At 42.5% G+C, this 26,979-nt stretch overlaps 1 protein-coding gene across 3 annotated transcripts in view; it reads right to left on the bottom strand.

The window, feature by feature from the left end:
- Window positions 1-26,979, bottom strand: part of SYT7 (synaptotagmin 7) — a 320,744-nt gene that overhangs the window by 4,834 nt on the left and 288,931 nt on the right. For all 3 annotated transcript variants that reach the window (XM_070767179.1, XM_070767163.1, XM_070767172.1), the window contains 4 exons: window positions 26,037-26,307; window positions 20,638-20,807; window positions 17,713-17,827; window positions 14,011-14,210 (listed from right to left, as the gene is read on the bottom strand). In XM_070767179.1, the coding sequence (XP_070623280.1) occupies window positions 14,011-14,210; window positions 17,713-17,827; window positions 20,638-20,807; window positions 26,037-26,307 (756 nt within the window). The remainder of the gene's footprint in view (window positions 1-14,010; window positions 14,211-17,712; window positions 17,828-20,637; window positions 20,808-26,036; window positions 26,308-26,979) is intronic.

The raw sequence follows: 26,979 nt of genomic DNA, 5'->3' as shown, positions 1-26,979 counted from the left end.
GTACACATACCATAGGTTCACCACCACGATTATAGCCTATGGATGTAGGCTAGAACTAAATAACCTTGAAAGCGTGTCCAGGTTTCTCTCTCTGTCCCATTATATACTAAACAAAATCAAGACAGAGATATTTTGAGTTGTTTTTCTCCTTTCTGTCTCTTGGCCTTTAACAGGTGGAGTCTCCCTCAGCTCCCCCCCAACACTGCCCAAATGGTTCTTTCACATTTTCTCCAATGTCAGGGGCATATGCCCAGCTACATGATTAAAATAGAACCCCGGCTCTTTCTATTGGCATTGGGATGGAACTTGTGTATAATGTGGAAATGTAGATATAAATGTAAATATAATTCTTACTATATCTATGGTAAGAATTGCTCCTGGAGTAAAAGGGTGCTGGCCTATGGCATGGAGAAGTGGAACACAGAAAAATGGAGCTCTGGAGAAATGGAGTTAATTTTCCCACAACAGGGCAATGTCTAAGAGGGCCCTCAGAGTAACTGATGGATATTCCATGTCCTCAAATGTGCAAGAGGGGATACTGAGGCTTGTTTCTGACAAATCAGCACAAAAGACGTTAAAGAGTGAAAGAAGTAGGCAAAGAGAGCCCAGGTTTTTTACGCTTAATGTTTGTTATTTCACACAAGCAATTTAAAGAGTAAGGTTTCTTTTTTGGGGGTGGTTTATTTTTAAGCAAAGATTATATTTCAGCAGCTTGAAGACCTTTCGTTTGGTGGTTTTACATAATAAACTAATCAGAACTGCCTTTTGTTGTAATGCAAAGGATTGCAGCTGGGTTATATAAACCCGGTTTAAGATATGATCAGAGGATTATTTAGACTGGTTTTCTATATTTTATGATGGCATTGTTAGCTAAAGCAGAGTTCTCAAACCTTGGCAACTTTATGCGGTGTGGACTTCAACTCCTTTAATTCTGGGAATTGAAGTTCATACCTCATAAAGTTGCCAAGGTTGGAGACCTCTGAGCTAAAGCATTAGTTCATATGGATATATACAGTCCTATAGCCTCCCTGATATCTCATATATCTTCTCTTCTATCTCTATATCTTTTCTGCTATTCTCTCATAGATATATTTTATTCCTATATTTTCTCTTCTCTTCTTTCTTTAATACAGTTTATTTGAGTATATCCTCTATAACCTTCATTGTGTATTATTGTGTATTGGACAAAATAAATAAAATAAAATAAATATGGTGAAAGCAATCCCACAGAGGTCAATACAAATAGTTCTTCCGCATATGATCAAAATGGTTATTTTCATATGCTCCTACATTTCAAAACATAATAACAGGAACAACTTTTTCAGTTTTTCTAATTGTATAAATTCTTTATTATACTGTTGTAAAACTTCAATAATACATTATTATGATTTCAATATGGTTTAGTTAGCTTAAACCATTATTTTTTTTTAAAAAGAGAGAAGCATTATATCAATATTGTGATATAAAATGTCAGTGTTAATGAGCATAAGATTATTTAGCTTTTTCATCCGAAACTGAATATGCCATTAAAAAGCTGCTCCAGATTGCATCACAGTATTTGTTGTAGAGTACAATAAATTTCTGTCTTGAGCTGATTACTTAGCAGAAAGGTCTCTATTGTATTGTTAGTTAATGTTATCTCTGCATGTTGAAGGGGAAAAGAGGGGGGGATGAACAAAGCAAATTTGATAACAATTAAAATACAAAGGAAAATAGGAAGAGGGGGGAAAGGCTATTTGGCTTTTAGCTTCCCTCTTTTGTGCTTTTGCTAATTTACAATATTTATAAGCATATGGACCCCCTAAAAGCCAGGTTCATGAAGTAATTTTATTTATAGTATAAAACATGAGTATACAGTCATAAAATTAACAAAACAATGTATAATGTGTATATATATCCAATAACAGTGTTTGACAGAAGAGGGGTTATAAATGCCCCAAATGTGTGTTGTATGTTTGTTTTGTTTTGTGTGTATTTATTCAAAAATAATTTAAAAAAACTTAAAAAAAATAAAAGCCAGGCTATAAGTTAATACTTGCCATTCTTACTTAAAATTGATTAAACTTCTGATGTGAATATATACTATTAATTTTGCATTGTTGCATATTCTCAAGTTAAGTTCCCAATCAGATATTGTCAGAATTGTATTTTTCTTTCAGTATTAGCTTAAATTTATCCCTGCTGCTGTAAGCACGTATCTTATTAAAATTTACTATTTATTTACTGTATTTATTTTTTCTGGGATTATACCTATTGAAAAAAAGAGTATTCCGGTGTTGCTGGGGAGAGGCAGATATGGCGGGGGCCACAGAGTTAGCCGTTCCAGGGGAACGAGGGACCGTTGCTTAATAATGGTCCCTTGTTCTGGCTCTGTGAGCTCAATCTTAGGTACTGGTGATGAGTGTAATTCTGGCCCTGGGCTCAGGTTGCTGCTGCTTAATGCCAGGTTGGTGGTAAATAAAGCTCTCCTCATCCGGGACTTAATCCTGGATGAGGAGGCCGACCTGGCATGTGTTACTGAAACCTGGCTGGGCCCAGAGGGAGGAGTTCCTCTCTCTGAAATTTGCCCAGCTGGGTTTCAGATATGGCATCAACCTCGACCCCAGGGAAGGGGGGGAGGAGTGGCTATTATAGCCAGGGAGTGCCTTTGCCTACGTGGACTCATTGCTCCAGAGATTGCGGGTTGTGGGTCTCTCTTGATGAAGTTGGACTTAGGGGTTCAGGTGGGCTTGTTTCTCACGTACCTGCCTCCCAGCTGCGTGTCAAAAGCCCTGCCTGTGCTGCTCGAGGAGGTAGCCGGGTTGGCGGTGGAGTTCCCCAGACTTATTGTCTTTGGGGACTTCAATCTGCCGTCACTCCGCGAAGCCTCTGGACTGGCACAGGAGTTCATGGCCACCATGGCAACCATGGACCTGACTCAAGTAATACAGGGTCCGACTCACGAGGGAGGACACGCACCCGACATGGTATTCCTCTCTGAGCAATTGAGCAATGGTCTGAGACTAAGGGGCTTAGAAGTGTTGCCTTTGTCATGGTCAGACCATTTTCTACTACGGCTTGACTTCCTGGCTCCAATCCTTCCCCGCAGGGAGGCGGAACCAATCAAGATGTTCCGCCCCAGACGCCTGATGGACCCAGAGGGCTTTCAGACGGCGCTTGGGGTTATTCCAGATGCACTCATCCACAGTTCGGTGGAGTCTCTTGCGGAAGCCTGGAACAAGGCTGCAGCAGAGGCTCTTGATCGGATTGCGCCTTTGCGACCTCTCCATGGCGCTAGACCCCGTAGAGCTCCATGGTTCAACGAGGAGCTCCGGGAGTTGAAACGCCAGAAGAGACGTCTAGAGAAGCGATGGAGGAAGAGTAAGTCTGAATCTGATCGAACACTTGTAAGAGCGTTTATTAAGACTTACAAAGTGGCGCTCAAGGCGGCAAGATGCACGTACCATGCCGCCTTGATTGCATCAGCGGAATCCCGCCCGGCCGCTCTGTTTAGGGTGACCCGCTCCCTTCTTAATCAGGGGGGAGTTGGGGAGCCCTTGCAGAGTAGTGCCAAGGATTTTAACACGTTTTTCGCTGATAAAATCGCTCAGATCCGGGCGGACCTCGACTCCAATTGGAAAACAGAGTCGGCTGACAACGAGTCAGTTGAGGTGACTGGGGCCCGTACTTGTCCACCTGTCTGGGAAGAGTTTGATCTGGTGACACCTGATGAAGTGGACAAGGCCATTGGAGCTGTGAGTTCCGCCACCTGTCTACTGGATCCGTGTCCCTCCTGGCTGGTTTCGGCCAGCAGAGAGGTGACACGGAGCTGGGTCCAGGAGATTATCAACGCTTCCTTGGGGAGGGGATCCTTTCCATCATCCTATAAAGAGGCGCTCGTGCACCCCCTCCTCAAGAAGCCTTCCCTGGACCCAGCCGTACTTAATAACTACCGGCCAGTCTCCAACCTTCCCTTTATGGGGAAGGTTGTCGAGAAGGTGGTGGCACTCCAGCTCCAGCGATCCTTGGAAGAAGCCGATTATCTAGGTTCCCAGCAGTCGGGTTTCAGGCCCGGTTAAAGCCCGGAAACTGCTTTGGTCGCGTTGATGGATGATCTCTGGTGGGCCCGGGACAGGGGTTTATCCTCTGTCTTGGTGCTTCTTTACCTCTCAGCGGCTTTCGATACCATCGACCATGGTATCCTTCTGCACCGGCAGGAGGGGTTGGGGGTGGGAGGCACTGTTCTTCAGTGGTTCTCCTCCTACCTCTCCGGTCGGTCGCAGTCGGTGTTAGTGGGGGGTCAGAGGTCGACTCCAAGGTCTCTCCCTTGTGGGGTGCCTCAGGGGTCGGTCCTCTCCTCCCTGCTATTCAATATCTACATGAAACCGCTGGGTGAGATCATCCAAGGGCATGGGGTGAGGTATCATCAGTACGCTGATGATACCCAGCTTTACATCTCCACCCCATGCCCAGTCAACGAAGCAGTGGAAGTGATGTGCCAGTGTCTGGAGGCTGTTGGGGCCTGGATGGGTGCCAACAGACTCAAACTCAACCCGGATAAGACGGAGTGGCTGTGGGTTTTGCCTCCCTAGGACAATTCCATCTGTCCTTCCATTACCCTGGGGGGGGGAATTATTGACCCCCTTGGAGAGGGTCCGCAACTTGGGCGTCCTCCTCGATCCACAGCTCACATTAGAGAACCATCTTTCAGCTGTGGCGAGGGGGGCGTTTGCCCAGGTTCGCCTGGTGCACCAGTTGCGACCCTATCTGAACCGGGACTCACTGCTCACAGTCACTCATGCCCTCATCACCTCGAGGTTCGACTACTGTAATGCTCTCTACATGGGGCTACCTTTGAAAAGTGTTCGGAAACTTCAGATCGTGCAGAATGCAGCTGCGAGAGCAGTCATGGGCCTACCTAGGTATGCCCATGTTTCACCAACACTCCGCAGTCTGCATTGGTTGCCGATCAACTTCCGGTCACAATTCAAAGTGTTGGTTATGACCTTTAAAGCCCTTCATGGCACTGGACCAGAATATCTCTGAGACCGCCTGCTGCCGCACGAATCCCAGCGACCGATTAGGTCCCACAGAGTGGGCCTTCTCCGGGTCCCGTCAACTAAACAATGTCGGTTGGCGGGCCCCAGGGGAAGAGCCTTCTCTGTGGCGGCCCTGACCCTCTGGAACCAACTCTCCCCGGAGATTAGAACTGCCCCTACTCTCCTTGCCTTTCGTAAGCTCCTTAAGACCCACCTGTGTCGTCAGGCATGGGGGAACTGAGACATCTCCCCCGGGCATATACAATTTATGAATGGTATGTGTGTATGTATGTGTGTTTAGAAAATGGGGTTTTTAAAATGTTTTTAGTAGAAATTTAGATTTGTTATAAATTGTTTTTCACTTTGTTGTGAGCCGCCCCGAGTCTGCGGAGAGGGGCAGCATACAAATCTAAATAAATAAATAAATAAATAAATTTATCTTACATTTAAATTCCACAATTTTCTACATTGTGCTTTCCTAGAAGTCAGGAAAGAGCCTTTTGTTTGGTGATAGGAATTATCTAGAATTCTTTCCTCACAGGGAATTTCTAGGTTCCATCAAAGGGATTGCTGTGTGGTGGAACCATGAAACAGGCCCTTCTTGGTTGTGGTCTCTTCTTTATGAATTATTCCCCTGAGGTATGGTTGAATCCTACCTTATTCCTTTTCCAAAAGCCCCTAGAAACATGGTTTTTAGAGCTGCAGCCAATAAAATGGCTGTCATGGAGGGGGGAATGGGATGTTTTTTAAATGGGTTTAATTATATGGTAAGATTTTTAAATTTTGCAAGCCACCCATGCATGAGTTTCATTTTATATTTATAATAACAACAACATCTTATGAAGAAATGTGTACAAAGCCAGATTTCAGAAGACAGCAACAGAGAGCAGTGCCATCTCTGCAAAGAGATTGAAGAAACAGAGGTCCACCTAGTTAGCTGCTGCAAGAGGATCACTTGGACTGACCACAAGCAACAGCATGACAAAATACCAACATTGATCCATTGGAAGACTTGCAAGAAAAACCATTTGCCTGCAAGCAAGAACCCGTGGGACCATAAAATAGAGAAAATAATAAAGAATGAAGAAACTGAAGTGCTCTGGGACTTTAAAATTTAAGCAGACAGGTACCTGTCACATAACACCTCAGACTTAACAATTGTTAATAAGAAAGACAAAAAAAAATCTAGGTAGTGGATGTGGCAATCCCTAGAGAGGGCAGAGTAGAAGAGAAAGACCTGGAGAAGATAACAAAACACAAAGACGTTGTTTCGTTACATTTGTTTTGTTTCTGTATTTGTGATTGTTTTTTATGTTGTTTTTAAAGACATTATTTAATAAAACTATTTTAAAAAATAGCAATAGAACCGATACCACATGTCGGACATCAACACCCTAGAAAATGTCCAAAGATACTTCACCAGAAGAGCCCTTCACTCCTCCACTCGAAACAGAATGCCCTACGAAAGCAGACTATCAATCCTAGGTCTAGAAAGCTTAGTACTATGACGCCTAAAACACGATCTAAGTATTGCCCACAAGATCATATGCTGCAACGTCCTGCCTGTCAATGACTACTTCAGCTTCAACTGCAACAACACAAGAGCACGCAAGAAATTCAAACTTAATATTAATCGCTCCAAGCTTGACTGTAAAAAATATGACTTTAGTAATCGAGTTGTCGAAGCGTGGAACTCATTACCGGACTCGGTAGTGTCAACCCCTAACCCCCAACATTTCTCCCTTAGACTATCCACAATTGACCTCTCCAGGTTCCTAAGAGGTCAGTAACAGGCGTACATAAGTGCACTAGCCTGCCTTTTGTCCCCTGTCCAATTGTCTCTCCTTATCTCATATATCTTTTCTTCCTTTCATATATCTTCTCCTCTACTTTTATATCTTTTCTTTATATATAATACTTCATGTCTATCCTCTTCAATATGTATTGTGTATTGGACAAAATAAATAAATAAATAAATAAACTGTGGTGAAACATCCCCCTCAAAAGATAATACTAATAGTAAGAGATGCTTGGATGCAATGTCAAAACAATTAGAACACTACTTGGATACTATTAGTATTGACAAATTCACTATTGGTCAATTGTAAAAGGCAGCTTTATTCAGAATAGCTTACATTCTGCAACGATATCTATAACACCATCAAAATCCACATCTACCTATTCCAGGTCTTTGGGAAGGATTTGGAAGATAGACAAAAATGCCAAATGGACCCTGAACATCCGGTCAACTGTGTGATGAACAATAATGCCAAATCTAATTTAAACATCTGACTAACTGTTAATAATATCATAATCTACTAAGTCTCATGGTTTCCTACTTCATTTCTACCATTGGATGAAATAGAGACATTTTCTTGTCTATTAAATTCTTGGTTTTGTGGACTTTTCTGGGACAGGAAAACTAAATTTATAAAACACAAGATAAACACAGGTGTATTGATTAGGTATCTGGCCCTCTCAATTCCTGGCAAATAGATGGGGAAGAAATGGAGGTAGTGACAGATTTTATTTTCCTGGGTTTCAAGGTCACTACAGGTGGGGATTACAGCCAAGAAATTAAAAGATGCTTGCTCCTGGAGAGGGAAGCTATGCCAAACCTAGACAGCATACTAAAAAGCAGAGACATCATCACCCGGCCAACAAAAGTGTGTATAATCAAGGCTGTGGTTTTCCCAGTTGCACAAGGTAGACTTGACTAAGAAGAATTATAAACCTGGCCATATAAAAATGAACGTCCCTGCTGATAGATCAAATACATTTGATAGTCAGCAGACCTGATGTTTAAAGAAGCATATTTCCTAATTAAATCCCAACCCTAGTAATGCATTTTAGAGAACTGCATGTTATCTAAATGTATTATTGGATACATAGGAATATATGAATGATATAAATATATGGATGCCAATGTGTGGTCCTTACTGAAATTTCAATTGCACTGAAGTATCTAGTGGTATATCTCAAGGTTCCGCTTTGTTGCAGTGCTCTTCAGCATCTTCATAAAAGACCTTGATGAAAGGGTTGAAGGGGGAGCTTATCAAGTTTACAGTCAACACCAAACTGAGTGGTGGGGTAGAATTGCTAACACTTTTTGAAGATAGACTCATGATTCAGAAGGATCTTGACAGACTTGAGCATTGGGTCCTATCCAACAAATGCAGTTCAGTGTTGAGAAATGTTAAGTTCTGCACATAGGCAGGAATACCCAAGCAGTTACAGAAATAGCAGTACCTTGCTCAACAATAGGAATTGTAAGAAGGATCTAGGTGTTCTAGTAGACCACCACTTGTATGAACTAGTAGTGTGCTGCAGCTGCCAAAAATAAAAATCCAATGCAGTTCTAGGCTGCATCAACAGAGGGATAGCATTGCAATCACAAGAAGTGATAGTACTGCTTTATATCATACTAATAAGACCACACTTGGAATACTGCGTACAGTTCTGATTACCACAATACAAAAAAGATGACCCAACCCTAGAAAGAGTACAGAGAAGAGCAACAAAGATGATAAGGTGCTTTGAAGCTAAACTGTATGAGGAATATCTAAGGGAACCTTCATTAGCCTAATGAAGAGAAGACTGAGGAGTGATGTGATAGTCATCTTTGATAGACAATAATTGAACAGCTCTCATTGGGAAGAAGGGGTTGATTTATTCTCCAAAGCACCTAAGGGCAGGATAAGAAGCAGTGGGTGGAAGCCTATTAGACAGACCCCCAGTATGGAACCAAGGAGAAATTTCTTAACAATGAGAACAATTAGTCAATGAAATAACTTGCTTCCATAGTGGCGGGTCCTCTATTCCTGGAGGTTCTTAAGAAAAGACTGGAAAAATATTTATCTGGAATGGAATACCCACCCTTTCCTTGGGAAGGGAGTTGGATTAGAAACCCTTCAAGGTCCCTTCCTGCCCTATGATTCAATTTCGATTATTAGCCACTAGGGGCCCATTGAAGAACATGAAGTTTTTACAGATCAGAATTCCTGATAGTTTCCCAATGTGTTGTATATAACTCCATCTCCCATAGTATACCATTTGTTTGTAAATGATGGGCACATGGGGTGGTGGGGAGACACTATGGTAAGAAAGATGAATTTCTGGATGGGTGGTAACAAGAATTAAATATATGAGACAAATTTGTCAAGCAAATGCTACAACGTATGTATTTGAATTAAAAGTCAGGCTATAAATATGTATATAATGATAACATTGGCATGGTGACATAACCACATACATGTTATTGGCATTTTGGAATCATTGCTGCAGACACAACAGATCCCAAAGGTGTATCTCCAGTTTTTACTCCCATGTAACTGCCCAGGGTTTCATATCTTCCATATGAAGTTAAAGTGTTGTCCTGTTGGCCGGAACATTTTACCCATACCAGCTACCACCCAGCCTTTATTTCTCTTCTGTTGCACAAATGTGTTGGAGGTGTCAGAATTAGTTTACATGGCAAAGCTAAGAAGTGTTAATCCCTGTGGTAGATTTAGTTATTTTTATCAACTGGGTTTCTATACTGATGCATGGAGGATGTGTGTGTCATCTTCTCCCCCACAATGACAGCCAAGATCTGTTTTCCAGAATAACTAATGTAGCTTTCTGACTCTCACTCAAAGCCATGTGATTTCATAACTTGACTGGAGGTTGACAATAGTAATTATTCAGTCACTCATTATTATCCCATAGCTTCAGCAGAGGCTGAAGCAGCTGAGCTATTCTAATACTCGAATTGCGTAAGTTTTGCTTTTAATTGACCTTGATGTTTTATTCCATTTAGTGACTGTTGTGGTTAGCTCTGGCCCAGCTCCTGCCCCAAGGACTGTGGATGTGGGGGAGACATCCACATGCTGCAGACCTGTTTTGCCCCCAGTGGAATCTGATGATGAAGGCTCCTCTGACCAAGAAGACATGAGTGACAGGGAGGAGGAGAGTGTGGCAGACAGCTCAGAAGGAGATCAATTATCTAGCTCCTCCTTGGATTCAGAACAAGAGTTAATGATACAGCCACGCATGTGAAGAGCGATGCATAGGCAACAACAACTGAGAGATGATTATCAAAGAAAATGAGGCCACCTGTGGTTGGGTGGGGCTGTGGTAATTAGTGATGCTGCTATAAATAGCAGCCTGTGGGTTTGGCCATTGTGGAGGATTATCTGATCCTTGTGTTTCATGATTGCTTTACTGACTTTGGCTTTTTGTGTGCTGATTTTTCCCTGCTTTAAAGCTAAACCAGAGCAAAGTGTGTTTCACTTTGTGAAAGAAGAAGGACTGTGAATTGCCTCACAGCTGCAAACTAAGTATCACAGAACTGATAAGGGACTTGTATAAATTACCAGTTTGTTTGGAGACAGTGCTCTTTGCTATACCAAAAGAGGGCTTAGTTTAAGTGAATTTTCATTATAAAGAACATTGTTTTGAATTTTCAAATGTGTGTGTGTCTGAAATTTGTACCTGTGAATTTTTGGGAGGATTCTACCAGAGAGCCCGACAGAACAGTGACCACGGGTTTTATAACTGAAACTTAGCTTTAACTTTGCTTAGAATCTCTCCCTTACTAATCAATTTACAGGCTCAGACTCAACCCTGACAAGATGGAGTGGCTGTTGGTTCTGCCTCCCAAGGACACCTCAGTCTGTCAGTCCATCACTCTGGGGGGATTTTTGACCCCCTCAGAGAGGGCCCACAACTTTGGCATCCTCCTCAATCCACAACTGACTTTGGAACATCAGCTTTCAGCTGTGGCGAAAGGGCCGTTTGCCTAGGTTCACCTGGTGCACCAGTTGCAGCCCTATTTGGACAGGAAGTCTCTACTTACAGTCACTCATGCCCTTATCACCTCGAGATTCGACTACTGCAATGCTCTCTATATGGGGCTACCTTTGAAGAGTGTTTGTATACTGCAAATTGTGTAAAATTCAGCCGTGCGCACGGTCATGGGCCTCCCAAGGCATGCCCTTGTTTCTCCAGCACTCTGCGGACTGCATTGGCTGCCGATTGGTTTCTGGATGTAATTCAAAGCGTTGGTTATGCCTATAAAGCCCTACATGGCATTGGACCAGATTACTTGCGGGACAGCCTCCTGCCGCTTGAGTCTCAGTGACCAGTTAGGTCCCATAGAGTCGGCCTTCTCCAGGTCCCATCAACTACACAATGTCACTTGTCGGGACCTAGGGGTCAGCTCCTCCCAGTGATTTGTACTGCCTCCACTCTCCCCGCCTTCTTCAAGAGTTTGAAAACTCATCTTTGCCACCAGGCTTGGGGTCACTAAACTTTAGGCCCCTGGCCGACGAATGTAATGTATGTTTGTTGTTTGAATGGGAATTAGTGAGTTTTAATGTTATCAGATTAATTAGTTAATGAATTGGATTTAGGATATTTATATTGTTTTATATGCCGCCCCGAGTCCTCGGAGAGGGGCAGCATATAAACCCAATTAAATAAATAAATCAGAACTTGAATGAAACCTTTCCTTTCCCTACATTTCCCCAAATATCTTTACAAATATTTGGGAAGATTGTTAAGAGGTCTTTGCTTAACAGTGCAGAAAATTAGCACAGAGCATGATCATTATTTCCCAAGCCTGACACAGCATTGGTCCAGGCAATCTTTAAACTTCCACATTTACTGAGGTCATCTTAAAGAGGCTCCATGGGATAATCTGAAGGTATCTAAAGATGTACAGGAACTATCACTCAGGCCAAAGTGGCTGAATTTTTTTTTTTTAAGTTCAGAGAAATGACATAATATTTGAAAATGGATCAGGCAGACACTTTCTTAATTCACTAAACTATCAGAAGGAGGAGGAGGAGGAGGTGGTGGTGGTGGTATAACGTAAACAGATTTGTAAGATTCTGTTACTCTTGTTGATTGCAATAAAATTTGTTTTAGCTTTCTTGTGGAGATGATTTCTTGGTCTGATTTGACAGTAGCTGGTTTTCTAATTACTGCAATTCCATACAGAAACAATCCATGAGCGTCAAGAATGGGTATCCTGAGCAAATTGGACTTCATTAAAGAGACTTCAGAGGTCTTGAGCAAAGTTAATCAATAATTTCTCAAGAACCCAATCAAGCTTGTATTACTATACAATTTTGTTATGCTTAAATTGTCATCTTATTGATGTTGAATTCATGTTACGTTGATTTAATTTGATATACACGCCACTTGTTTTAATATCACGCAATATTACAGAATAGCGTTCGCTCTGTGGCACAAATCAAACATCAAGATTAGGATGTCAATTTATTATTATTATTCACTGATGAGAACAGAATTATGTATATATATTTAATGTAAATGAGATTTAAAAGTAATTAATTTATTTAAAGTGCTGCATAAAAGCTTGCATTTTAAAGCAAGAAGTCAGTTCTCCAGCTATAAAAATTCTGCATTTAATATTTCCTGACGTTCATTAAGTTATGCAATATATCATTGAATTGCAAAATGCCAAAGGATAATTGACCCTGTTGAAAAAAAAATAGTACCAAATGGCACTGGGTAAGGAAGCATGACATACAATGTGATTATGTTGCCAAGCATCTACCTTGCATTATGCTACTATCCCATACCACAAATTATAAGCTATTTGATTAATATTATCCACAAATTGATTTAAAGCAGAAGTCACAATATAACACTACTTATTAGATTCACTGTGCACAGATTCAAACCAAAATGCTGAACTAAGTTGCAGCAGAAACTGTTGGATATGCCAAGGAATTGTGCTAATATGTTGGGTCCGATTTGCTCTCAATACCCAGCTGTGATATCTCTAGCAATTAAAAACTGTAGTTGTTGAAAACACACACATTGTTTACACATAGAATGTCCAAAGCTCTATATCCAGTTAACTGTTAATTTCAGACTTGTGCTAGAGACTCAGATCCAAGTTTATCCTAAGCAAATTTTCACTACACCAGAAGGATGAGGACTGCAGGAATATTTTGAAGCAAATCAAGATATATTTAGTACAAATCTCTTACTGTTCTATTCTTGTAGACATTTGAGACATAGAATTTAAAGTGGGACAAGCTGCAAGCACTACTTGTGCCAGCAAGGGCAGAAGCAATGTCTGGATATAGTGGAGTAAATTTGCTTTCTTTTTATCACATCCCACTTCAATTGTTTGTAATGGAGAGAATTTAGTTACCTACTCTGCAGACTGGTGTGATAGGAAAAAAAAATAAAATTGAGGCTTTCTAAGAGGACAAACAATTGGATCCAAATCTGTCTTGTATTGCTCTTGACAAAGCCATGAATTATTCCACAGACTTCTGCTGGTTCCTAGTGCTAAGAAAAGTAGAAATATACTCTGGACTAAAGTGATAGGCAGAACAACCTTAATGGACTATCTACCCCATCTGTTCTTTTCTGAAGGGAGTTAGGATTGTTCTGAACATTAAACTATAACTGAATGTGTTGGAGAGCTAGTAAGGGTCAAAATGGGAGCTGGAAGCCTGTGGAAGTCAAAACTCTGTTCCTTCCACTCGGAGCACCCCCAAATAGCCTGATATCATACTGTTAAATGTCCAGCCACAAAATTTCAATTATAATCCATCCATTTCTGCCTTTGGCATAATCCTTTAATCCTAACCTGTATATGGAAATTGTATCTTCCATTATCATTATAATTAGTTTTCATCCTGTGCTCCTATAGATGGTCTCATCTCTTCTTGTTAGCTTCTACCATTGCCACCTAGCTGTGGGAACAAAGGGAGATGAAATTTTCTTTTTGGCAAAGTTGTTCTTTCCTACTGATTTGAAATTGTTTTTGCTTACATTTAATAAAAAAAGGGATTTAATAAAATATATCTGATTAAATACACACGGAGGGACTCAGCTGGTGTAAAGCTGCAAGAAAACTAAAGCACTAATAGTATTTCTGTCAGGAAATCATGAGTATTTGAGGAGGAACACAAATCCTAGATTCGGATAAGCAAAGAGCTTATTCTCTCCTAAAGGGATGACCTACCTTTCCAATGACATCATTTCGGCTCAGCTTGTCCTTATCCATGACTGTAATGATTATGGTGGTCTCCCTCAGCTTCTCTGTGGGGATGTCGAACACGAAGGATTCATTGAACACTGGGTTCAGGCATCGCTTCATCACCACTGTCTTCTTCTTTTCCACCCGCTTATCTTTGTACATCAACCACACCTTCACATAGGGATCTGATGCAAGGAAAAGGGACATGATTGCCAGGATTTAACTGAGGAAACAATGTAATTTATAGAAGGAACATGCCAGTACTTATCACCCTTACTGAACCCGCTAAAAATCATGTTTCTTACAGTATGATGAACTTAAAATGAAATGTGAAAGTAGGAGGAAAGGGCGGGGTCTGATGGCTGCAGCAGTGGTGCCATTCCCTCTCCCTTGGGAATGGACACGAATTCCCATTGTCTCTCCTGCAGGGAGAGTGACGCATGGGGTGCTGCCAGGGACCTGGTAGGGGCTGGCATGCCCCACCAGATGAACTGGCCTGTCTCGCGCCGGCTGTGGTGAAGCTGGACAGGCAGCCATGCCTGAGCCGACACAGCTGCGGAGACAACGCGACGCCAGGATGGAAGCCGAATGGTTAAATCTAGAAAGAGCTGGAGAATTTGCTTACAGAGAAAGGGAAAGATTTCCTGTTGCTGGTGATAAGCTGAGAGTGCCTGAAAGGGATTTTGGACTTCTGTTTTTGCAATTGGTTGCTGGACAGAGCTAAAACAGCCAGAGATTGAAGAAAGCAGCTATCTGTGCAAGGTGGCATTTCAGCGAAAGCTTTGAAATATAGCGACTTGCCCATCATTGGATTTTTTAAAGCTATCTAATTGGTTTTGTTTTAAACTTGCCTTTTGGAATCCTCCATCAGTCATGCCAGATTCCACTCTCCTCCTGGTTCTCTCCCCCCCCATACCCACCCACCCCACGGTTCAGATTCACACCCTCTTCTGCTATAGCTGGACTTAGAACTTTCATCGCTCTGCAACTGCATGACAACTCCAGGCTCTGAAGACATAGCAGCCGTGAGTGGGAAGCCAAGCCCAGCTGAGGAAAATCTGATGAAGATTATGCACTTGGGATTGGCTGTAGTCTGAGTTTGGCTGGGGGTGGCTAGCTTTCCACCAGGTTCTTTTCTTTTAGAGAGAGAGAGAGAGAGGGAGAAAGAGAGAGAGAAGAGGAGGCAGGCAAATAACCAGCTTCTCTAGAGAAAGAAATGTGTATCTCCCATCAATTGCAGTGTAATTCTGTCTTTCTTTCTGTCTTTACATTGCAATTGATGGGAGATACACATTTCTTTCTCTAGAGAAGCTTGTTATTCACCCCCCCTTTTTCTCTCTCTCTCTCTCTTTAAAAGGAAAGAACCAGGTGGAAAGCTATCCCCACCCCATCTGAACTCACACCACAGCCGATACCTCCCTCAGAGCTTCCTTACATTGCAAGTAAAGCAATGGAAAAAACCCTGCAAAGATTTAGGGCTTGGAAAACATTGTTCTTTGTAGAGAGTAACAGTGAAAGATCTGAAAGAAACTTACTCAGAGCAAGTTAGAGTAATGAAACAAACCCTGCAAAGACTTAGGGCTTGAAAACATTCTTCACAGTGAGTAACAATGAAAGAGCTTGGGTACATTAATAGCACTTGGTTAGGGCTGGAAAGAAATATCTGGAGCAAGTAAATGAAAAAAAACCCTACAAAGGCAGGTTTTGGAATACATTCTTGGCAGAAATTAACAATGAACAAGCTTGCAAGTGGTAAGAGCTGGGACCATTGTTAGCACCTGGCTAGGGCTAGAAAGAAACTTAGAGTAAGTTAGAGTAATGAAACAAGCCCTGCAAAGACTTAAGGCTTGGAAAACATTCTTCACAGAGAGAAACAATGAGAGAGAGCTGCAAGGTAAGAGCTGGGAAGATCCTTAGCAGCTAGTTAGGGCTGGGAAAAAACCCCCACATTCAGTGTATAAGACGCATCCTAATTATCAGCCTATTTGGGGGAGGAAAAAGGTGCGTCTAATACACCGAAAAATACGGTATATTTTATTTTATTTTAATCTGAGGTATGTAAATTGGAATCTCTGTAAGGTGTGAAAAACAATAAAAAATTATACCCACAAAACGAAATTTGAAAGCACAAGGTTCAGTTTTATTTATAGAAAAATGTCCAATTGTAAATTTAAGTTCTACGTAGAAAAATGAATTGGGGTTAGTCCATTTGGAGCCTGTAAGGGCACGAACGTAGCATCTTTGTAGTTCCTTAAAGCAGCCCTGTCATTGCCAAGGGTGCCCATACAATCTCAAAGAAGACACAGTTACTTTAAAGACTTGCAAATAAAGAACTATGTTCAAGGTTCTGAATACTTTACACCATTAAAAAAAAAACCAAATATGAAATGCTGCACAGCAGCATATGCTATATTTAATTTCCAGAAAGTTATTTATATTGTAAGTTGTTTCAAGCTAGATGTAGGCAATTGTCAGCTCACTGTGGCTTTTAGCCATTCTTCTTGTCCGTTTCCTTGTTTATGCATGGGGATGTGCAGCCATCAACCCATCACTCAATGTCACACTGAACTCTTGAAACTCAAAGGGTTACGTATCTCTGACATTTCCAGCCTGTTTATTTAAATAATTAGTTAATTTTGTCATTTCCCATGTACATTTCCCAGGAAAATGTAAATGTAAAACAATGCAGAATGAGTTATGCTATTGTTTCATATGCTTGTTCCAAATACAATATTAGGGACACGCACAAACATTTTAATCTATAAAAACCAACCAATCAAAACCACTCTGCTGAAATGCGACCATTTTGCTATCAAATTTCAGCAGCAATGTTTTTGAATCATATTGTTTCTTATATGGCTGGTTAAGTTGCTGATTGCAGTGAAAGATTTTGTCCAAAATTCCCATGATTTTTTTATCACTCTAAAGGAATTCAGAAAAGAAAGCTTCCTTCCACAAGTGGACAGAAAAATTTCTAGAACTCGTGATCAGTTTAAAATTTCCACTGTATTGGAAACTACTTTTTTGTTCTTTTACAGTATTTATTTTGGTAGGTTGACAATTGAATTGAACATTATTTGAAATTAAAAGAAATATTTTTGTTTCCTTTCATCCATGAGCCAACAAAGATGGAGCTGATGCATATATCATGAGAAAAATTCTTTGTTCTAATGTTCTGAAAGGCTTATATCTACTTTTGAAGGCATTGAATATTCTGAATGGCTTATATCTATTTTTCCCCTCGTAAAAATAAAAATACTATACACAGACTTCTCCAGTAGTTTCCCCATGCTACAGTAATAAGACATAACGCAACTGAAGTATCAGTAAGAAGGACACATCGGATAATGTCCTGGGATCTATTTTTCGCTTTAAATGATAGAAACTAAACTATAGTTGGAGTTGTCCTTTCAAACCTTCAAAAGACTCTTCAGCTATGTGGCACCTATTGTTTCAGGATGACTTAACATGTTAATGGAATACCACCATGGTAATGGTTAGTATTTCTCCAATTACATACGGAATCCTGTATTAGCTAGGACTGCATCATCCCTGTCAGCCACTGGTGTAAAACATAAATAACACCCCATTCATTCTGGGGGAATTTCCTCACTCTGAGGAAAAGGTTAATTTGTAGGTGATTTTTTGACTTGGGGGATTATTTGCTACTGTTCTGGAATTCAATACCTGATGTTCCCCCAATATCCATGGCTTTAAGATTCCGAGCTTTGATAATATTCACAGTAATGGTGTTAGCAGAAGGATTGTAGCAAAGGGACAGAAGGAGTTCTCCTCGGCTTCCCTAGAAAGAAGAATGAACAGTAATGAGAAAACATTGTCTGGTGTTTGACATCACTGATGCCCCTTCTAAAGGTTCAACCATGCTCAGAACTGAAGTCTTGTGAGCGTCCCTCAGGATTTGGTCTATTCATTCCGTACAGTATATAACTCCATATGTTTCCATCATACATTAGGGGTACCTAACTTTCATTAGATTAATAGCCACGGCCTGCTTTTTGTGGCATAATGAAAACTGCACTCCTACACCGAGCAAAGCAAGGTTTGAAGTGAGTGTTTTGACTATAGGTAGTCCTCGACATACGATTATAATGGAGCCTGCCCATCATGATCGTAAATTGCAACAGTCATAAAGTGGGGCACCCATATGACCAAAGTGATTTTATGATTTTTGGTGGGGATTTTGCGACTGTTAAGCGAATACTGGTGTTATTAAATGAATGCTGTGACCATTAAGCAAATCATTTGATTGATTTGTGGAAAGCTAGAAGTAAATGCCAGTTTTTGGCAAAAGTGTGGTCACATGACTATGGGACATTGCAAATGGTTGTAAATGAGAGAATGTTGAGTGTATGGAATGATTTGTTTTTTTATGCTTTTTGGGGTTTTAGATTTTTGATCAATTAATTGGATTCAAGATATTGTATATTGTTTATTATATGTTGTGAGCCGCCCCGAGTCCTTGGAGAGGGGCGGCATAGAAATCCAATTAATAATAAACAAACAAACAAACAAACAAACAAACAAACAAACAAACAAATAAATGTAGTCTGGTTGCCGAGTGCAGCGAATGCCATTTGACATATGACTGCAGGGATAGAGGGGACTGGAACTTCAGAACTGGGTTGTAAGTATCCCCAGGGAAGTCTGATGTACCTTTCAATGGTTGTTAAGTGAATATCTGTATCAGTAATGATGAACCCGTGGCACACAGAGTCATATCTGAGGGCACATGAAGCATTGCCCTATGTCAGACAAAATAAGGCTGAAAATCAGCTGGCCAGTTCACGCCAATGGGAAATTCATTTCCAAACTTCTGGTTGGCCTGTTTGGCCGTTTTTTACTCTCCAAGGCTTCAGGAGACTTTCCTGAACCCTGGGGGCGGCAAAAAAACAGCCCAACAGCCCTACTGGAAATCCAGAGGCTTCAATAAAGCCTGTGCACATCCATGTGTGTGGGAAGTGCGTGTGAGCGGTATTGCGCATGCATGGGGGCCCAGCGTGGAGGTTATGGGCATGTGTGTGTGTGGGAGGGCATTGCATTATGGGTATGAGCATATGTATGCATGCTATTGTGCAGAAGTGCACCCTTTTGGCTCCCGAGTCAAAAAAGGCTCACCATCACTGATCTATATATTGGTGACTATCTCTATTTGAATATTTGAATGCAATGCAGAAATTGGGCCAAAGGCAGTTATAAAAGAACCTACAGAGGCACAAAAGCATATTGGGAAGACATTTACAGCTCCCAAACTGCTATTTTCATACCTTTGTGCTAACTGATAAAAATATTTGCCTGGTCTTGGCTGAAATAATTATTTGTATTCATAATCAAGACCAACAATACTTACAGCTGGTAGCCGTGTTCTGGAATGCCAGTTTGGATTACAATAGGGTAGTATAAATAAGCATGGGAATTCAAAAGCGAGGCAAGATTAATAATTTTGCTCGTGAATTGAGTACATTGGGGAAAAAAAGGAATGCTTGTTAAGAACATTTGTTGTAGTATTTTTTAATAATGATAATAATAAAAATAAAAATGGAATGCCTTTTCTTTCAGATATACTTTCTTCACATAGCAATACAATCCAGTGAGAAAGATTTTTTGTGTGTGATTATGGTGCTGATGTGCAAATTATTAAATATATTTTGCAAGATTGCCCACAATGTGTGTTTTCTGGTTCCCTAGATCTTACAATCCTAGGTTTAGAAAGCTTAGAACTACGTGGTCTTAAACACAACCTAAGCATAGCCCATAAAATCATCTGCTACAACATTCTTCCTAACAACGACAACTTCAGGTTCAAGCCCAACAAAGGCACACGAGCACACAACAGATACAAACTTAAAGTAAACCGCTGTAAACCCAACTGCAGGAAATACGGCTTTAGTAACCGAATAGTTGATGCATGGAACTCACTACCAGACTCTGTAGTATCATCACATAACCCCCAAAACTTTACCCTTAGATTATCCACTGTTGACCTCTCCTTATTCCTAAGAGGTCAATAAAGGGCATGCATAAGTGCACCAGAGTGCCTTCCATCTCCTATCCTAATATTTCTCTTTTACTAGTATCATGTATATAAATATTATATCTTTATATATCACCAATACGTATGTGACAAACAAACAAATAAACAAACAAACAAATCTATATGAACCAACTCAAGAGGCAATTGCCTGGATAACTGAGTTGGACATACAGTTATGAAGCCACTGTCATACCTCCCAAGTTTTATTTATAATTACGTGGACTGTAAATATATGCGACTGGGTATATATGTTTATTTCTCTTCTGTACTGTTTTGATCATAACCTAATAATTCAGTGAATATAACCAGCAAGCTTCATATGTGTGTTTTGTGCTGCTGACAAATAATCAGCACATTCAGAAGCATTAAGAGTGAGTGTTAGTCTTTTCTCTCTGCCTTACATAGTATCTACAACCATACTTGACATCTTGCAGGTATTAAGGTTTTATGCCCTTATAAAGCATTATAAAGAGAAGCAGGAAGGAACTCATCAGCAGTACTTCATCTCCTCTTGGCGTGCTAGGAAAAATGTGCAAAGTTACAAAGCTATTATATCTTACACTCCCATCACTGCAGGGCTTTAGATCCTTCCAGAAAGTCTGCATCTGAGTCAAGTCCACTTTGTTGAGAGGAATGGAAACTTCCCCAATTGGATCATTACGACTAAACCGATCATAATCCAAGACCTGTAGATATAGCACCCGCTGAACCACTTTCTCATACGGGAAACCTGATGAAAGCAAAGGAGCAGATGAGGAAGAGACAAAGAGAAATAAAGAAAAGGAGAGATGAAATATATTGTAGTTAAAGCAGAGCAACAAGAATTTGAAATGGAAAAGTGGCTTCAGCTGAAGACAGACGTTCCCTTGTACATAGTAATACAGTGATACCTCGTCTTACAAACCCCTCGTCATACAAACTTTTCGAGATACAAACCTGGGGTTTAAGATTTTTTTGCCTCTTCTTACAAACTATTTTCACCTTACAAACCCACCGCCACCTCTGGGATGCCCCGCTTCTGGACTTCCATTGCCAGCAAAGCACCCGTTTTTGCGCTGCTGGGATTCCCCCGAGGCTTCCCTCCATGGGAAACCCCACCTCCGGACTTCCGTGTTTTTGTGATGCTGCAGGGGAATCCCAGCAGTGCAAAAATGGGCACTTCACTGGTAACGGAGGTCCAGAGGTGGGATTTCCCATGGAGAGGAGCCTCAGGGAAATCCCAGCAGTGCAAAAACAGGCGCTTCGGCTGGCAAAAGGGGTGAATTTTGGGCTTGCACGCATTAATCGCTTTTCCATTGATTCCTATGGGAAACATTGTTTCGTCTTACAAACTTTTCACCTTAAGAACCTCGTCCTGGAACCAATTAAGTTTGTAAGACAAGGTATCACTGTATATCAAATCAAAATAGAGATAACAGCGACTATACTTACGGATAATTTTGTAGCCTTGGATAATTTTTTTAGTCTTTTAGACTTTTTTTTATCCTGTGCCTTCAAATTTATCTTGCCTCTGGAGTAGGCCTGATTAGTCTCTGCAATTTTTTTGGCAAGAGTTCTGCAAGTGGTTTACTCATGCCTTTTCCTTAGGGATGAGACAGTGACTGTTCCAAGCTCACCTAGTTGGCTTTGTGCCAGGACTAGAACACGTGTCTCTTGGATTCTAGTCTGATGTCTTAACCACTACACCAAACTGGCTCTCATCTTCTAGATTAACAAGTAGCAATATAGTTTTATTAATCCAACTTGATGCTTGAGGGAATTGACTGGCTGCTCTAAGAGCCTGGTCTTCATCCATAATTTGCACTTAGATTACAAGCGAAGAATTTTGTTCTTTCTATGTTAATGCCATATACTGCTGTTTCCCTGGAGAATGGTACTAAATGTAATCGAATAAGGGCATGATCTAACTTAGGTTTAGGTTTAGGTTTATTGGATTTATATGCCGCCCCTCTCCGCAAACTCGGGGCGGCTCACAACAATAATAAAAAACAGTACAGTACACAATACCAAATCCAATGCCCACCCATCCAGATTCCAATTGAAATTAATAATCTCATAAAAAAACAGTATATATAAAAAACAGGCACACAGTCAATCAATCAACAAAACAACATGGGCAAGGGGGAGGTGTTTTAGTTCCCCCATGCCTGACGGCAAAGGTGGGTCTTAAGGAGTTTACGAAAGGCAGGGAGGGTGGGGGCAATCCTAATCTCAGGGGGGAGCTGGTTCCAGAGGGTCGGGGCCCCCACAGAGAAGGCTCTTCCCCTGGGTCCCGCCAGACGACATTGTTTAGTCGACGGGACCCGGAGAAGGCCAACTCTGTGGGACCTAACCGGTCGCTGGGATTCGTGCGGCAGGAGGCGGTCCCGAAGATATTCTGGTCCGGTGCCATGAAGGGCTTTATAGGTCATAACCAACACTTTGAATTGTGACCGGAAACTGATCGGCAGCCAATGCAGACTGCGGAGTGTTGGAGTGATATGGGCATACTTGGAGAAGCCCATAATTGCTCTCGCAGCTGCATTCTGCACGATCTGAAGTTTCCGAACACTTTTCAAAGGTAGCCCCATGTAGAGAGCGTTACAGTAGTCGAGCCTCGAGGTGATGAGGGCATGAGTGACTGTGAGCAATGACTCCCGGTCCAAATAGGGCCGCAACTGGCGCACCAGGCGAACCTGGGCAAACGCCCCCCTCGCCACAGCTGAAAGGTGTTTTTCTAATGTGAGCTGTGGATCGAGGAGGACGCACAAGTTGCGGACCCTCTCTGAGGGGGTCAATAATTCCCCCCCCAGGGTAATGGACGGACAGATAGAATTGTCCTTGGGAGTCAAGACCCACAGCCACTCCGTCTTGTCTGGGTTGAGTTTGAGTTTGTTGACACCCATCCAGGCCCCAACAGCCTCCAGGCACCGGCACATCACTTCCACTGCTTCGTTGACTGGACATGGGGTGGAGATGTACAACTGGGTATCATCGGCATATTGATGATACCTCACCCCATGCCCTTGGATGATCTCACCCAGCGGTTTCATGTAGATATTAAATAGCAGGGGGGAGAGGACCGACCCCTGAGGCACCCCACAAGGGAGAAACCTCGGGGTCGACCTCTGACCCCCCACTAACACCGACTGCGACCGACCGGAGAGGTAGGAGGAGAACCACTGAAGAACAGTGCCTCCCACTCCCAACCCCTCCAGCCGGCGCAGAAGGATACCATGGTCGATGGTATCGAAAGCCGCTGAGAGGTCAAGGAGCACCAGGACAGAGGACAAGCCCCTGTCCCGGGCCCGCCAGAGATCATCCATCAACGCGACCAAAGCAGTTTCCGTGCTGTAGCCGGGCCTGAATCCAGACTGCTGAGGACCTAGATAATCGGCTTCATCCAAGGACCGCTGGAGTTGAAGTGCCACCACCTTCTCGACAACCTTCCCCATGAAGGGAAGGTTGGAGACTGGACGGTAGTTATTAAGCACGGCTGGGTCCAGGGAAGGCTTCTTGAGGAGGGGGCGCACAACCGCCTCCTTATAAAGTGGCGGAAAGGACCCCCTCCCCAAGGAGGCGTTGACAATCTCCTGGACCCAGCTCCGTGTCACCCCTCGACTGGCCGAAACCAGCCAAGAGGGACACGGATCCAGTAAACAGGTGGCGGAACTCACAGCTCCAATGGCCTTGTCCACTTCATCAGGTGTCACCAAGTCAAACTCCTCCCAGACAGATGGACAAAGACGTTTAGCCCCAGTCACCTCGACTGACTCATTGTCAGTCGACTCTGTTTCACAATTGGAGTCGAGGTCTGCTCGGATCCGGGCGATTTTATCAGCGAAAAACGTGTTAAAATCCTCGGCACTACTCTGCAAGGGCTCCCCAACTCCCCTCTGATTAAGAAGGGAGCGGGTTACCCTAAACAGAGCGGCCGGGCGGGATTCCGCTGATGCAATCAAGGCGGCATGATACGCGCATCTTGCCGCCTTGAGCGCCACTTTGTAAGTCTTAATATGAGCTCTTACAAGTGTTCGATCGGATTCGGACTTACTCTTCCTCCATCGCTTCTCCAGACGTCTCTTCTGGCGCTTCAACACCCGGAGCTCCTCGTTGAACCATGGAGCTCTACGGGGTCTAGTGCCGCGGAGAGGTCGCAACGGCGCAATCCGGTCAAGAGCCTCCCCTGCAGCCTTGTTCCAGGCCTCAGCAAGAGACTCTGCCGAACTGTGGACAAGTGTATCTGGAATAACCCCAAGCGCCATCTGGAAGCCTTCTGGATCCATCAGGCGTCTGGGGCGGAACCTCCTAATTGGTTCCGCCTCCCTGCGGGGAAGGATTGGAGCCAGGAAGTTAAGCCGCAGTAGGAAATGATCTGACCACGACAAAGGCAGCACTTCTAAGCCCCTTAATCTCAGATCATTACTCAGTTGCTCAGAGAGGAATATCATATCGGGTGCGTGCCCACCCTCGTGAGTCGGACCCTGAACTACTTGAGTCAGGTCCATGGCTGTCATGGTGGCCATGAACTCCTGTGCCAGTCCAGAGGAACCGCCGAGTGACGGCAGATTGAAGTCCCCCAGGACGATAAGTCCGGGGAACTCCACCGCCAGCCCGGCCACCTCCTCGAGCAGCACAGGCAGGGCTGTTGACACGCAGCTGGGAGGCAGGTACGTGAGTAACAAGCCCACCTGAACCCCTAAGTCCAACTTCACCAGGAGGGACTCGCAACCCGCAACCTCTGGAGCAATGAGCCTACGCAGGCCAAGACTCTCCCTGGCTATAATAGCCACTCCTCCCCCCCTTCCCTGGGGTCGAGGTTGGTGCCATACCCGAAACCCAGCTGGGCAAATTTCAGAGAGAGGAACTCCTCCCTCCGGGCCCAGCCAGGTTTCGGTCACACAAGCCACAACTTGGCAGGAAGTAAGACAATTGGATAAAGTAAAGGAGACATAAGATAACACAAACTGACCAGATGAAATAGGTGGACCATGGGATAACTTGATAGAGAATGTGATAGATTAATGATTGAGGGCAGTATTCCTCAACTCGACATCCTTCAGTACATTGGATTACAATTCCCGTAATACTCAGATGCTATTATATGTACAACTATTGCAGGCTTATGCCCTTAGTGCATGCACATTTCCATATTTAAAATATTAAAGAAGCCTTTTTCTGCTTCCGTTTTTATTAGGAGTGAAACACTGGATGTGTATACCCTAAGGCAGGCCTGCGGACTGGATTTGTCATGCACTGGCCACGCCCATGCCCGGTTTAGCAAAGTGGGGAAAAGTCCTGATATGTCACATGATGCCACCGTGATGATGACACTTTGACATCTCTGTTCTAAAGCCTTCAATCATAAGAGTCATGGTAGTGTAGTGGTTAGAATGCAGTACTGCAGGTATTTCAGCTGCCAGTAGTTCAGCAGTTTTACATTTGCCAGCAGTTCAAATCTCACCAGCTCAGGGTTGACTCAGCCTTCTATCCTTCCAAGGTTGGTAAAATGAGGACCCAAATTGTTGAGGGCAATATGCTGACTCTGTAAATTGCTTTGAGAGGACTGGTGAAGCGATACATAGGTTTAAGTGCCATTGCTATCATGTTTGTGTTCTTCAGAAATATTTACTGGTGAAAAACAAAACAAAAAGGGTGGTGAACATCATTCACTCTTTCTTTCTGTCCCACTTGGACAAGAGTAGTAACTCCCCAAATATTCAACCTTGAAATATTAATTCTAGGACAAAAGGATTACCACAATTAATCAGGCCTCCTCTGACACACTGTCTATTTCTATTCATAAACAAGCTTCCTGTCTGACAGCAATTTTCTTTCAACCATGTTGCTTGTCTTCAAGTTCAAGAAATGAAGACCACTACCATGCTTGGTAAGTTGAAACCCGAACTATGAGATAGATTTATTCAGCAAAGCCTTGACTTCAGTAATCAGAATCCAGAACTTAGACCTTCTTACCTACCTTCAAAGAGAAAGGTCTCATTCCAATGTGGATTTAAGTTCTTCCTTTTCACCTTGGTCTCCAGTTTGTGCTTTTTATCTGGCAGGAGATAGATTTTGACAAAAGGGTCACTTGTGCCACTGAAATCCTTGGCTGGCAACTCCTGAGCTTTCAATATTTTGACAGTGAGAGTAGATTCCTGGAAATTATAGCCAACACTAAATTGGATGCGGCCCAGATTCTCTCGGCTGGAGCTATCATGTCCCTCATCATCCTCAGATCCAGGAGAGAGCTATATAGTGCAAGAGAAAACAGAAAGACACAGCTGTGAGGTTCTGGTATGTGATGTTCATCTTTTGTATCCAATTATGTTTTAACACAAGAACCCTCAGAGGTATTTGATCTGCTAGCCAATAGGGAAGATCTAGGTTAAACACGAGCAATTGATAAGAACATATTTCTCATGGCTTATTACCTTTAATGACCCGATAATGCTATGCTTTATATTTTATTACTCCAAAAGAACATTTTCTTTTACAGTCAGTTTCATCCTAGCTTTCTCTTAGTCAATGATTCTGAAAAGAGAAGAAATTCCTGCAGCTCTTTGATTCTGAGAGTCTGAGACATTTCCAAGCTGTCTGATGTCCTTAGGTGAGAAACAACACTAAAAAAAAGCAACAAAAAACCTCCCTCCAAGTATAAGCAGTGTTGAAAGGGAAAGAGCGTTGGGAAATAAATACAGAAAGGAGATACTGTAAACATAAGCTCTATTTAATCACCGACTTAACTGGGAGTGAGCCTCCGGGACAGGAAAAATTCTATTAAGAACACTGTAACCTGGATACTCATTAGTAGGGTGTGAAGTGGAAAAGCTCAGAAAGACTTTGTCCCACTGTCAGCAGCTTCTGTTCCAGCCTCCTTGTGAAATGTCTCACTTTTCACCTCCCATATTGTTCATGACTTC

Source organism: Erythrolamprus reginae, chromosome 1 (genome assembly GCF_031021105.1).
Source record: "Erythrolamprus reginae isolate rEryReg1 chromosome 1, rEryReg1.hap1, whole genome shotgun sequence".
Classification (NCBI taxonomy): domain Eukaryota; kingdom Metazoa; phylum Chordata; class Lepidosauria; order Squamata; family Dipsadidae; genus Erythrolamprus; species Erythrolamprus reginae.
The sequence above is the reverse complement of the archived record's forward strand: the minus strand, read 5'-3'. Positions and strand labels throughout refer to the sequence as shown.